This window comes from Hesperophylax consimilis, chromosome 3 (assembly GCF_061612785.1).
Source record: "Hesperophylax consimilis isolate HC1 chromosome 3, BYU_Hcon_1.0, whole genome shotgun sequence".
Classification (NCBI taxonomy): domain Eukaryota; kingdom Metazoa; phylum Arthropoda; class Insecta; order Trichoptera; family Limnephilidae; genus Hesperophylax; species Hesperophylax consimilis.
In genome coordinates, this window is record NC_142838.1 from 38,648,902 (window position 1) to 38,662,919 (window position 14,018).

Consider the following 14,018-nt stretch of genomic DNA (forward strand, 5'->3'; position numbering starts at 1 on the left):
TAATATTTATTTATTCGAAGGTTTTTTTAACTACTGGAGTACCGTGTTAAGGTCACATGGTTTTATATATAAATTAAGTAATTTTATAAAATTATTTTGCATAAGTACAGTGAAATAAATAAAAATGTAATATTTTAATAAAATAGTAAATAAATAAAAATGTAATATTTTAATAAAATAGTAAATAGGTAAACCAATATAACAAAAACATTATGAAGGTAAGGACAAATATAAAACATAGAAAATATTTTTTTTTTAATCTAGTAATTTACATTAGATATTGAAGGAAATATAAAGGACTGTCGAATGTCGAATGCTGTAGATTTAATTTATGTATAAAGAGATAAAACATAAAAGATTTGTAAAAAAAAACAATTGTTTAATTTTATTTTGAAAGGTCTGACCAAAATAATCTTAATATATAAAAATTATGTGTCACTGTGTTCGAACACGCTAATCACCGAAACCGCACAACCGATTTCAATGAAATTTTATTATGTATAGTTGGTTCCAGCTTGAAATATAGGATATTGGACCCAATAGGTGGCGCTGTTCTCAAGACTTAATTTTTCACCAAATATATATATATATTAGTGGGCTCGGGCAGACCTTTTCCTGCCACAGATCGCCTTTCTGATGTAGGGAAGTTAACTTTTGTGATTGTATGTATTTTTCGATGAGGAATCAGAAAAACAAAAGAAAAATTCGTTGAAACAATTTGCGCCACCTATCGGGTCCAACAGTATCATTTATTTCAAGCTGGAACCAACCATACACATTCACAAAATTTAATTGAAATCGGTTGGGCGGTTTTGGAGATTAGCGTGTGACACGTGATTTTGTATATATGTATTAAGATTTTTTTTCAGATTTCTCATCCAAAAATACATACAACCACAAATTTTAACTTGCTTACATAGAAGGCGGTCTGTGGCAAGACAACGTTGGCCCGGGCCCACTACTAATTTTATTATATCAAGATTTGCTCCATAACTAATATTGTCAATAGATATCTCTTTAATTTATCAATAGAATAATAGTAGTAGATTCGTCTTTTAGCATACTAACTAGTTTATTTTATTTGTCACCAGAGCGACATTAGTAGATTCCGCTTTTACCGTAGTAATCATTGTTCTTTGGTTTTACATATATTTTAAAATTTTCACGGAATGAACAAACAGCTTGTGACCTAATTGTCCTTGAATCTCCAAATAGTATAAAATAAAGTCGTTATCCGCGTCTGTCTGTTTGTGCGCTTAGTTCTTCTAAACTATGCAAAGGATTACATACATGATAAATGTATATTATATTTATAAAAAGTAGAGAAAAATCGATGTTTTATAATGAAGACGTAAAAATATATTTTGGGGCACTACATTGCTAACCCTGGCTAAACCTCATGAGATACATCAAAATAATGTCCTACTGAATTGTATATCTTAAAAAGGCCTACAGAGAAGTCCGCGATGATATATGTCTATCTCCTAAGGATAACCCCCAGTAATGCCGGATACATGTCAGTTAGTTATATTATAAATAAAAGGAAAGGAAGTGGTTAATAAATGGGATTTACACAATAAACAGTGCATTTATTTAACACTAATACAGGTGCATTTTTAGTTAAAGTACTTCTTTCTCTAGCTTATTATCACTTTTTAGTAATCAATTTTGGTTTACACATATTTTGTATAGTATGTACATTTCCTGGACCATCTTGAACCAAAAGCTACATTCAAGTAAAAAATATTGTTGATTCATTTTAATTACCATTTTTAAAACTAAAAAAATCATTCAGTACCAACATTTTTTTTTTTAATGGGCTGTTTGATAGTTAATCGGGCAGGTACTCAACACTAATTAGTACTTGCATAATTATACAGTAGTTCCACATCTAACACTAAAGCGGTCAGTGGCTGAGTTGACATTGCGTTTGGGTCCCACCCAGGAGTAGTGTGTTCAATTCCTCGACTGCCTAAGTCCTCCATCACAACACAAGCAACATTTTCCGCTTACTGTAGTTGTAGTAGGAGATTTTCAAATATTGTCAGGTTATTCATAACCCGGATATTTATGAATACATATTATAATATAGCATGAAATTAGGGTAACATTTTGATGAGCTGAAACCAAACCAGAGTTATATTATAGTCTTGAATAAACGACGACATCATTCGTACATTAACCCATTATGAGACTTTTCTGCGCAGGGTCTTAGCGCACATTTAGAACCAAGCCGACTAATACTGTATAGCCATATAAAATAACATACATATTATAAGAGATCTTTCCTCACCTGGAGTACTGTTCACCGGTTTGGAACCCGCGCTATATTGTTTATGTTAACAGGTTAGAAAGAGTTCAGGAACGATTTCTCAAATTCCTCAATTTTAAATCATTTAACATATACAACTCTTACGACGAAATCGAGAAACATTTTCGAATCACGAAACTACTCAACAGGAGGATTGTCGCTGATCAGATGCTCTTGTATAAAATTATTAACTCTAAAGTTGACTGCCCGGAGTTGCTGAACAAAATAAATTTCCATGCGCCAATTCGATACAGCAGACAAAATACCCTTTTCTACATTGATAGATGCAATACCAATTCCAACCAAAATGAATTTATGCAAAGGACATGTAACTACTATAATAATAAATTTGCAAATATAGACACTCGTGCTGACATATTCACTGCTAGTTACTATCACTACAGAATTTCATTGTATCACATTCTAACTCATATTAACCACTGTTAAAATGATTGTACCTAATATTTTAATATTACCTGCGTGGCAACTTTTCCTCATCCCTCTCCTCCCCTTTCCCGTTCCAACCCAAGTCTATTTAAGTATAGTTAAAATCACTTTTATTTATTGCTGTTTATGGTAGGCATATTATAGGTTTATCGTTTGCAGGTTAGTTTTATGTTTCTATATATATCTGTGAACATTAATAATTGGTCTGTTTTTTGTTATTCTCTTATGTATATTATATTACTAAGACTGTTAATGTTCCTAAAATAAATAAATAAATAAATAAATAAATAAATAAGAGATCCAGGGATGTGCCTTGGGCACTTTAATAAAATACAAATAATAATGTTTATTTATTTCAGATGAACAGAGCGGCGAGTCCAATATTCTGTCTGCCATATAAAAGCATACATCTACATAAATTACCTAAATTATATTATTATTTTTATTTTTTATATATTCAATAATAATGTTATTGGGTTTATAAAAACAGTTTATTTTTAAACAAGTTCTGCTGTGTAATTATTACTACGCGTGACAGCTGTTTCGCCCTCTGAAGGCATTATCAAACTGTCAATAATAATTACATAATTAAATAATTACGCGTAATAATAATTACACAGCAGAACTTGTTTAAAAATAAACTGTTTTTATAAACCCAATAACAATATTATTGAATATATAAAAAATAAAAAAATAAAATGGAGTTCTACAAATTAAACTTAATAACAATAAATAAATTATATTAAATGGAAAATAAAATAATGAACATATTTAGCACTTGTACCACGGTGGCCTGAGGTTAATTCTTCATATATGGTGTGGAGGTGCGCCCTGCTCGTTCCAGCTACTTTGTGGCGTATCAAAGCAGCGAATCCATTCAGCCTTCCCTCTGCGAACATCTTAGAAGCGTTGTCTTTACCGGAAGACTACCTGTTGAATCTCCTGGTGAGCATGTTGGCTTGTATGCTCAGTAATCATTTAGGTCATCAGTGACAACATGCCCCAAATATTTTATTTCACTGCATTTTGCCAATTTTGAGATTGGTTCCACCAAAACATATGGGCGAAATGACAGCTGGACAAGTATTTGCTTTGAATATCAGCAGCGATGATTTTTTAGCATTGTACATTAGCAAGTGACTATGAATATATGCTTCGCATATGGTAAGAAGTTTTTTCATTGCTCTTAATGAAGGGGCTAGTATGACCATGTTGTCTGCATAACTAATATTGTTCACACATACCCCCGTGGTATTATACATTTTGTGTTGCTGAATTTAAATATTTAGTCACAGTAATAATATTATTTAAGTTAGTAGTATGGTTTTTTTCAAAAGCCTGTTCAAAAATACATTTTACCAATTTAATCTTGAATAAAATTATGGCTAAGCACTTGGGTTGTTTGTGTATTAATTTAATTAAATTATGTGTGAGATAATTCACATACATTAATTATATTTAAGAAGTATTATGGCATCAGACTACGGCATCCTATATTCGATAAAATATTCGATTTTGGAAACAAAATTTTTTAGCAAAATTTGCAATAACTTTTATAATGCTGCTAGCAATTCGGGCGCTATTGTAAAAAGGACTTGTAATTCGTAAGCAGATTTTATTTTCGAATTCTTAATATAGTGATAATAGCATGCGAGTTGCCTTAAAACTGCTGGATTCTTTAATTGACCAGTCATTAAAAAGGGTGACGCCCAATTCACTTCCCCGCTTCTCGTAACATAGTTTGTTTCCCTCACCTTTATCTTCCTGTCTACTACTTCTCACCTCTATGGGTACCATCGTGCTAGGAGTTATTTACGCTTTTTTTTTCTCTTAGGTCGTAATGGATTAAATGCATTAGTGACGAGCATCATTGCATTTTGATAGTCTAACAATTTAACAACAATTTAGAATTCAGACACAAATTCGTTTTCATCACTTGTTACTCTTATGGGTTTCTTGTTGTTCGTGAAAAATCACAGGATATTATAATTTCAATTTTGCAAAACGACAAATACAATAATTTTCTGTTAAATAGGGAATTACAGGTAGGTAACTACATTATCGATTGTCTGAATTATTCTTCACACAAGCAGTTCCAATTTTCAATTTTTTAACTGCTTGTGCAAATTGAAAGCAAATTTGAGTTCAACGAAAGTGAATAATTTCATGCAATAATATTTCATTTAACCCATGGACAACCGACATTAATATGTTTGATAATAACTAAATAAAATACATGCCTACATTATTAGTACCTAGGTATAGATATCTCGAACTCAAATAATTTTTTTAAATGGTGTCTACTTTCTGTATCAACCACACTTTCAAACATAAATTTTCACATCAATATTTTTATCATAACATGACATTTTCTACTAAATTTGACCAGAACTACACAAATAAATCGTAAATACAGGGTGTCCGGTGGTAAAGTGCACTAACTTCGGGAGGTGATTCTAAATGATGGTAGAAGTAAAAAAGATAGATAACTTTTTTTTTTTTAAATTCCATTTTTTTACCCATACAAAAATATTTTTCCAAGAATTTTTTTTTCCATACCAACAATTCAACTTTCTAAAGTGAAAACTACTTTAAAATAATGGAATATAAAAAAATATATATTTATCTTTTTTAATTGTACAGTACTCTCTCAACGTCGAAAAAATCAATCTCAGCATCGTAGAAAAAAAAAATGACATGAAAAAACTTAACTTATAATGTATGGACGCCCAGGGAATGTTTGTGGCTAAATATATACTTATGAGGCTTGGGGAGTTTTAACTCTTTGCACGCGGCCGTATCAACTGTTGTTACGGCAAAAAGTCCATACTCACACGCGGCTGTATCAACAGTTGATACGGAAACTTTGAATGCCGATATTCCAGAGGTCTTTTGACATAAATTTATTTCCCTCTCGCTTGAACATTCGTAGAACTATCACGATGCTGACATCTACAAGAATTTCTCGAAAATAAAATTGTATTTCATTAAAAAACATCGATAATCAAGTGAGCCTCTTTGCGCCTTCGAGTGCTATAGTTTACAATTTTGTCAACGGATGGCGTTAGACCAATTTTGTTATTATATTATCGGGCTTTTTCACCAAACCCTTATAAAGTTTATCATAACTATATGTCACATAAAATTATGCATACGATAAAGTTGCTCATAAACCTAGGTGCGTTTCACCACAGAAAACAAGGTCCCACGCAGCTATTAGACGAATCTCTCTGGCAACAGCGCTTTTATAATGTCTAATGCAACGCCTGTCTTTAAAATGCGATTGTTTCTATGGAATTGCAAACGTCAAAACGGTAAACAGACGTGGTTTATTTATGCAGACGACATTTCTGCCCAATTCATTCTTGGTAAGTACAATAGTTTTTGGTATTGTTAATTATTATGCGATCTTACTAGAGATTTGAGTCGAATTAAAAGATTTGTCTTATTTTTCAGGATGAATAAACGAGATCGAAGCATTAATTTTACGAAAGACGAGTGACAGTGTAAACAAACTACTTGAATATAGCGACGCGGTGATGTCCTTAGGAGATAACGGCATCAGGTATTATAATATTACAAATGAGGATGTTCAAAGTCACACAATGTCACGCAATGATTCTTTTGAATTATTGTTCTTCCTGTTAATCCCTAAAGCCTTGCAACGTGCATCTCGAACTGTCAGAATTCAGATTCCATATAAATTCGCTATTTTTTAATATATTTCAAAATAAAATACTGTTCTTGAATGTGGATTAAAGACTCTCAGTTTTGTGCAGTACAAATCGACTTATGCACTTAAAAATATAAAATTTTTGAACTCAAACATTTATAAAGTCACTTACAAATGGTTTTTTCATCATGAAAACTGTAATTACTACTTTACACGAAACAAAAAATGTATTTAATTAGACAAAGATGTTATGAAAGTTATTGTCCCTTAACTTTTTTTAATTTAATATGAAAATTTGCAAACTTCGACAAATATTTATCAAACGCTAAATGTTTTTTCATAGAATTATTTGAATTCTCTCGGGAGCGTTTATAGTAAATTACTAAAAACGCACTATTCTCTCTTATACTTCCAGATAACCCGAATGCCATTGCAGAAGAGGTACTCATGGAGGTGTTCTCCATAGAAGAAGATAAAGACGAAGCATTCCTCGATAACCGTCCACTTCCAGGGCTATTTTTGGATACGCAGTCTCCGATCCAGAAGCCCCCGCCTCAGACCTTATGCCGTGGGATAGTTGGCCCATCCCCCTGCTTCGCACGCCTCGATGATCAAGCAGCCGCAGCCGGTGTCTGCTGTGAGGTGGCCACTGCCTCAAATAAGCCGCCGTCTCGTTAAACAGAATTCCCCAGACTCCAGAGGGTCCTGATACTTGAACACAATTGAGGAAATAGGAGGAAGATGATAAGAGGCAATTGAAACTGAAAAGCACAATTAAAAATTGCAATAATAAATTAATGTTTTTTTAATTCCATTCCCTTTTAACAAATATATATTTTTAATACATAATTATTTACAAATATAGAACTTAAATTATAATAGATTATTAAACAATAAACATTATTCAATGATCTCGTGACTGGATCCAAGCTACCTCTCCTGGAAGCAGTTGAATCTAATAATTAAATTGGCATAGCAGATTACTTGCGTGTTCATGCAGAACACACCATTTCTGTTGAGGCGTACTTCAGCATTTTTTCACCTGAAATAAGAGAAAGTAATTTCAGTAATCAACATTATTATTTCAGTGCAATGGCAATGCCATCAGGCGACAACACTGTGCTTGTCACTTGCCCGATGAGTCTTGTGAATGAAGTTGGCTAGCGCTTTCATCATTTTAATAGTCTTCATTGATTCTAATGACTATTTATCACTATAGTATGTACTACTGTAGTATGTTATTGAAGTAGCAAAGATTCTTACTTGGTGACATTGCGATTTGCAACATGTTTGCAGGATAGCCTTTAGGAACTGATCCAAATTATAAATAAACCTCTTTTGGGAGCCAGGTCCTAAGGGAAGTGAACGTACACTGGACGGAGGTGTACAATAGCCTCCTAGCACTTCTTTTTGGTGCAGCATTAATCCTGAAAACAATTATATTATGGTGTATCTATGTACAATGCTTGTAGCAGGATATAATAATATATTATGTGGGCACACAAAATAACATTACACACAGTAACTAACGTCACTGGGTACATACACTGTTATTATTTGAGTACAGCTATTTCGTTATGTATTTGTATTAAAATAACATACCTGGTGGTGGTTCTCCGAGACATTTTGTCGATGATTCGGTTATGGATTACATAACAGCATGTTTCATCAGTCGAAAGCGCGAAATGAAATCTACATCATTCAAGACTTCCAAATTTTTTTCATAAGCTTATATTGTCACTTACTGTTCACTCTTGGTATTCGCATTACTGACGCCCGCGACCCGTCATATGCTTCTGCATCTTCAATTCTGGCAAAATCCTCAATTAAATCCACATAAAAGTAAAATAATGTAAACTTCACAGCTGTCAAAAGTATCAAGTGTCAAGTCAAAACGTACTGAAAGGCAATAGGTAGAAAACTCGGCTAATATATCCGACATATAACCACTATTAGCTGCTTCAAGTACCCTATAGTGAAGAGGGACCTTATCTTACATATAGGCGTTTTTGAGCGTTGGTGAAATCGAAATAATACTTTATCCTATGCATAGTGCTTCTGACAGTTTATGAGCAGGATGGTGAAATAAATAGATGGTAATTATGTAACATAAAATTTAAGTGTTCAGTTTTAGAAAAAGTTTTCATAACTAAAAATGATAAGTGCTCATGGTGTCCCACTTGTGTCTATCAACGCAGTGGCCTAAGTACACACACGCCGAGTGAATGGCAGGACCACATTCAATAGATACGGTACGTCTTTGTATGAAATTTTATGTTTTTGTTTTTATAAACATCTAAGAGTGTTGACACACGAGGATTTGTTATCATATTGTGGAGAATAATCTGTTCTGTCTATATAGTCCAATAAATCATGCCAGAATGCTTTAATTTGACATTTAATTCCGTGCATAGGTATTTGAAAATATGTACCGCGTACGGGTATAGATAAATCAGAGCAAATTAACGCGGTTAAAAGGTTCATATAGTTTGATTCAAGGGTCCAGATATACACTTTGTCCTGAAACTTATAGTACAAGCGGGAAACTAGTAAATCCTAATAACATTTAGAGTCGATTTTAAGGTATGACTTTTTAAAATTCTATAGGTAATTTTTTTTTTTAATTGGTCGCCAGGGGGTTAATATCAGTGGATTTATGTATTTTAAATTGGTCGCCAGGGAGTTAAAAATCAGCGGATTAATGTATTTTAAATTGGTCATAGGGGGGTTAATATCAGCAGATTAATGTATTTTAAATTGGTCATAGGGGGGTTAATATCAGCAGATTAATGTATTTTAAATTGGTCGCCGGGGGGTTAATATCAGCGGATTAATGTATTTTAAATTGGTCGCCGGGGGGTTAATATCAGCAGATTAATGTATTTGAGAATACATTGTAGCGTAGACCCAGCTCCAAAAAATTTTTTAGCACTTCAGTTGCGGAAAAAAAATTGAAAGTTTATTTTTTAATCAAAATGCACAGATCGAGCACCCTTGAGGTGATTTTTCACAAAACTGGCGCATTACAAGTTATCCAATTATTCTTATTGAAAAAAAAAATTTAAAGCTTCTTTTGTGAGTTTCTGGACACCATGTATGCAAACAATATAAAATGTTATGCGTGTGGGATGTTTTTATATCAAAAGAATATTATTAAGATACTAATAAAAATATGATTTACGATTTTTATGAAATGTTTTATTGATAATAAAAAAAAGATTTCAATAATAACATTTGCAGTTCTTATAAATAAATCAATGTTTATTGGAAATGTAGAATTATTTATATGTACTAGAGAGATAACACATACATTTACCAAAACAAAAATTCTTTGGTAACAGGAAAACATTGAATAAATTTGACCCAACGAAAAATATCACAAAACGGTATGTAATAATATAAAATATGTAAATTACCTATCAAAATTTCAGGCCTTTTACAGCAGTTTCAATTTTTTTCACTAGGATGCGATAATAATATTGCATCTGATTGTTATTTGCTAAGCCTATGGTGGCAAGCATGAAACTGTAGCCAAAGAGCATGGTAAGCAGTTTGTGCTCAGAAAACCAGCGGCGCATGGGACTGTCTCTCCGGCGGAGCAGACTGGCCAGCGAGGGGGGCTCCTTGCAGTAGAGCAGCAAGTAGCGCAGCTTCACCAGTTCGTTGTTGGCCACCACAAAATACTTGAGCGGGACTTCTCCCGCCTTGCAGTCCCGCACCCTGCACTGGATCTGCTCCGCCTGGGAGTCGGCTGTCTTCTGGCAATAGACCCCTTCCGCCTGGATGAGTTGGCACATAGCCAGACACGACAGCTCGGGCCCGAAGCTGCTGGAGCCCCACGCCAGGCCCCCGGGGCTGTAGGGCAGGCTCACTGACAGCTCTGACGACAGGTATATTCCCTTGCCAAACACCGAAACCTGAAAAAAATTCATCATATATATAAAGCCAGGATACTTATAATTACAATGGGATTCCACCATTTATTAAAATATTGGTGCAGCAATTTTTTATCCCATCATCAATTTCTTGATGATGGGATAAAAAATTACCGTTTAAAATGACACTAAAACACTAGAGAGTTACTAATAAACGTGTTTTAAATTTTACTTAACTGATAAACAACCATTAATGAATCGTAAATAGTTGTTTATCAGGTGTGTAAAATTTAAAACAAGTTTATTAATAAAGATGAAATTAAGATTTAAGATTATTTAAAAAAAGCAGAAATAAAATATAATACACATACAGTTTTTTTCACTTAATTAGCACACCGGTTATTTGGGCCAAAATCCAAGGAACAGAAACCAAATAAAAACTAATACAAATTTACTTCAGTTATCTGGGACGGGACAAATTCCCAAGTTGATGCAAAACGTGTAGTAAACGAATTTTAGTTAAGAATGGCGAATGTGCGGTATGCGGCACGGGGAGAGGTTAATTCGGTAGACTTTGCCCATGCCGGTTGTTTGCCGTCCGCCCACATTTGTCAACGTAATGTTGTTCAGTTCGCAGTACACTGCCGAGCGTGTAATAAGTGATGTTTTGGATTACTGTTACTATAAGGCCTCAGTACGGGTAAGCCACCTAGTGAGGCCAACATTACTGGATAACTATGAAATGTAAAAAATATTGTACCAAATAAAAAAAAATATGCTTCAGGATTTTTAAAAATTTATTTGTCCCCATCTTTGTTGGTTTTATTTTTTTCATATTCATAATGTATATAGAATAGGTAAATTATGTACCTTTAGTTGGTACATAATTATTTTTCTGTAATTAAGTTTAAAACACATTCGAGAGAACTCGAATAAATGTAATATGTATGCATATAAAAAGGCTCTGTATCGGGATTTGTTCAGATTTTGATTTGGCCATTCGATTTAATTAATATCATATCTCCAAACGTAAGCCAATGAATCCACCTAGATTTAACCGTTTTTTTGAAAATGTTTTATAAAACATTTTCAAAAAAATTATTAAATAAAAAATCACCTACCGATATTTGGGTAGGTATCGCTCGAGTGGAGAACGTATATAAATAATGTTTTTTTATTTATTTTTTACCTACCTCAAAGTTTGCTTATTTGGGACAAAATTTTTGGGACTGTATTTGAATGGTTATGAATTTAAATAGCGTTCGTGAAATTTTGGGTGTTATTTTACATAAATATGCAGTACGATATTCAACCTTGTCCAGAAAATGATCCCACTCCATGCAACACTACGAAATAAAGCCATTTTTAAAAACTATTATTTAAATGAAATCTTAACAAACTATATTATTAAGCACTCAAAAACAGAAATTTACGGCAACCCTAGTCTCTGCGATATTTAAACACTCTGAGAAAGTCAAAAATAAAGATGCATGTTATGTAGTAGGAAGGTACCTTGTACCTTGTGTCGAGTATCATCCGACTTCTGAATATGCATAATCAAAAAGTATAATACTTCTTATTCTTCTTTATTAGTTAATATTAAAATACTTTGGACGTCGAAAACTTTACAGGTGTTTCAAGTATTTGGATTAGGGAAACACTTTTCTTATGTGGGCGAGTAAGTGAGAAAGAGTAACGCGACTTTTGGTTGTAAATTCAGTATCATATCCTTTATCCCTTACTCACCTACATAAGAAGAGTGTTTCTCTAGTATTCAAATACTAGGGAAACACTCTTCTTATGCAGGCGAGTAAGCGAGATACCTATAGATATCCCCCGCCCACGGTATGTATACGCAAGACGCGCAAGACTCACAAGACGTGAAATACTCAAGAACAAATACTAAGTACAAAAGTATCTTTGACATATCTGTTCCAAACATCTGTTCTAGTATATACGCTTCACCTCAAGTTCGCAACTCCTTTGTACATTTACAAAAGAATGCCACAAATATTAAAAAAAAAAATACACAATTAGCCCAACTGAAAGTTATCAACTAAAAGATTTAATGATTACTAAATCTTTAAAAATATTTGCTTACAGAGTTAGTTTCCGACATCGTTAACCAAGATTTAAGTGAACATGGAAATGTGTTTTTTCTTTTAGGTAATGCCAGGACATTTTGCAAATTCTAAAAAAGGCAGATTAAATTTAATGCTAAGACTTATTAAATGGTAGGTATACGTAGTGTTGAACAAACAGATATTAAGACTGACCTTATTCAAATGTTGCTGTAAACCATGATGAATGATGGAATGAAAATTTTCCAGCTTACTGCCGTGGTATGCGTAGAAAGTGTTTTTGTTTTTGGAAAGGCTTTTCCACTTATTCTCTGACTGGGAAGTCGGCGTGCTAACTACTTCAAAAATGTACTGTGGACGGCATGCCTGCCCCTCTGAGGGCACTTTCTTCAGAACTGTATCATACTGAAGTAAAGACAGTTAGAAATACAGTCAATAAATACATAGTATCATTTATTCTTATTTACGTAAACACTCACCTCCTCCGGGCGCACACTCTTAAGATATGGCTCCCGCAAGTTTACAAGAATGTAATGAAGTAGATCAACAACTTCTATATGGCTAGCAATGTAAGAGGGATCTCTCAGGTACTCCAATAATAATCCAAAACTCTCTGTTTTCGCTATTACATTCATCTAAAACAACATAAGTATTCTAAATCAAATGAATCGATATTGCATTGCACATTTCCGTGAGTATATAAATGAAGTATTATATACCAGCGAATCGAAATCTTTAGTTCCAGCGTTGACGTACTTTGGTGGAAATGGTTTTAGGCATGTTTCATGCCTGAAGCTGTCAGACGCCGCTATGAATAAACTCCATTTTAAATCGGCAGCCTTTATGTCTTCCTTCAACACTTGTAAAACAGCAGCGGCTTTCGTCTCCCACGTATCTTTGTTGTCATTCGTTGGAGTTATTGGACATTTAATAGAAGACTCAGAGTTCAATGCGGGGTTAGGTGCGAGGTCCGCAACTTCTCTATCGGTCTCCATTGAAAAGTTATATTATAGACACAATTTTAATAAAATTTTGATAAAATTCTGCAAAGAACCAAGATGATCAAAACAAAAACACATCATTCCAAATTCCAAACATGACGTTTAGTAACTAAACTGTTTAGATAACGATAACGTTTTTATCAAAAAGTAAGTACCTATATTTTAGTAATTTAAGTTATGACTATAGCTATGACTCCTCATCAATAAAGTAAAAAAATTACTTCTAACAGCGGCCCATGTTTGTATTTTTTAATAATTATTTGATATCTTCAATAGTTATAAAATTACTTGTAGTGGCGTCATTTTGATTATATGTAAATGAAATACTTTGTTAACACCACTTTTTAATCAATAATAATCAACATGTTTCAAAGCCAAAAACTTCTTCGTCAGAATAATGAAAATTAAATTAACGACTTTAAAAATAGATAAATCTAGACAAATAAGTACATATGGGCAAAAATATTGTAATGAAAGGTGATTCATTAGTTATTATTATAGGGCAAGGTTCGAAAATAATATATTCTCGGAACCTGGGGATCACTGGGATAGAGTTGATGGTTTTGTTTTTGTTGACATTTCCAACTTTCGATTTCGATTATCTATGGATTCAACATCCCTACTTCTTCT

General features: G+C 33.2%; 1 protein-coding gene and 1 long non-coding RNA gene across 2 annotated transcripts; one reads left to right on the forward strand and one right to left on the reverse strand.

Moving 5' to 3' along the window:
- The first annotated feature begins 5,881 nt into the window (after positions 1-5,881).
- On the forward strand, positions 5,882-7,240 carry LOC149425444 (uncharacterized). The gene is made up of 3 exons (XR_016305681.1): positions 5,882-6,126; positions 6,215-6,323; positions 6,847-7,240. It is a non-coding gene; the product is annotated as an uncharacterized LOC149425444 (long non-coding RNA).
- A 2,433-nt stretch (positions 7,241-9,673) lies between these two features.
- Positions 9,674-13,489, reverse strand: Parp16 (Poly(ADP-ribose) polymerase 16). Its single transcript, XM_089651123.1, has 4 exons — positions 13,107-13,489; positions 12,867-13,022; positions 12,583-12,792; positions 9,674-10,348 (listed from the first exon to the last, which is right to left on the reverse strand). Exons 1-4 carry the CDS (start codon positions 13,380-13,382, stop codon positions 9,851-9,853), a joined length of 1,140 nt encoding a protein of 379 aa, XP_089507249.1. The 5' UTR covers positions 13,383-13,489; the 3' UTR covers positions 9,674-9,850.
- Between the last annotated feature and the right edge of the window lie 529 nt (positions 13,490-14,018).

Bases quoted from the DNA above. Each gene is read 5' to 3' on its own strand.
- Parp16 (XM_089651123.1), bottom strand. From the start codon at position 13,382: ATGGAGACCGATAGAGAAGTTGCGGACCTCGCACCTAACCCCGCATTG. The intron at 13,023-13,106 runs GTATATAATACT...ATGTTGTTTTAG, and splicing joins CTAAAGATTTCGATTCGCTG to ATGAATGTAATAGCGAAAAC. The intron at 12,793-12,866 runs GTGAGTGTTTAC...TCTTTACTTCAG, and splicing joins AGAGTGTGCGCCCGGAGGAG to TATGATACAGTTCTGAAGAA.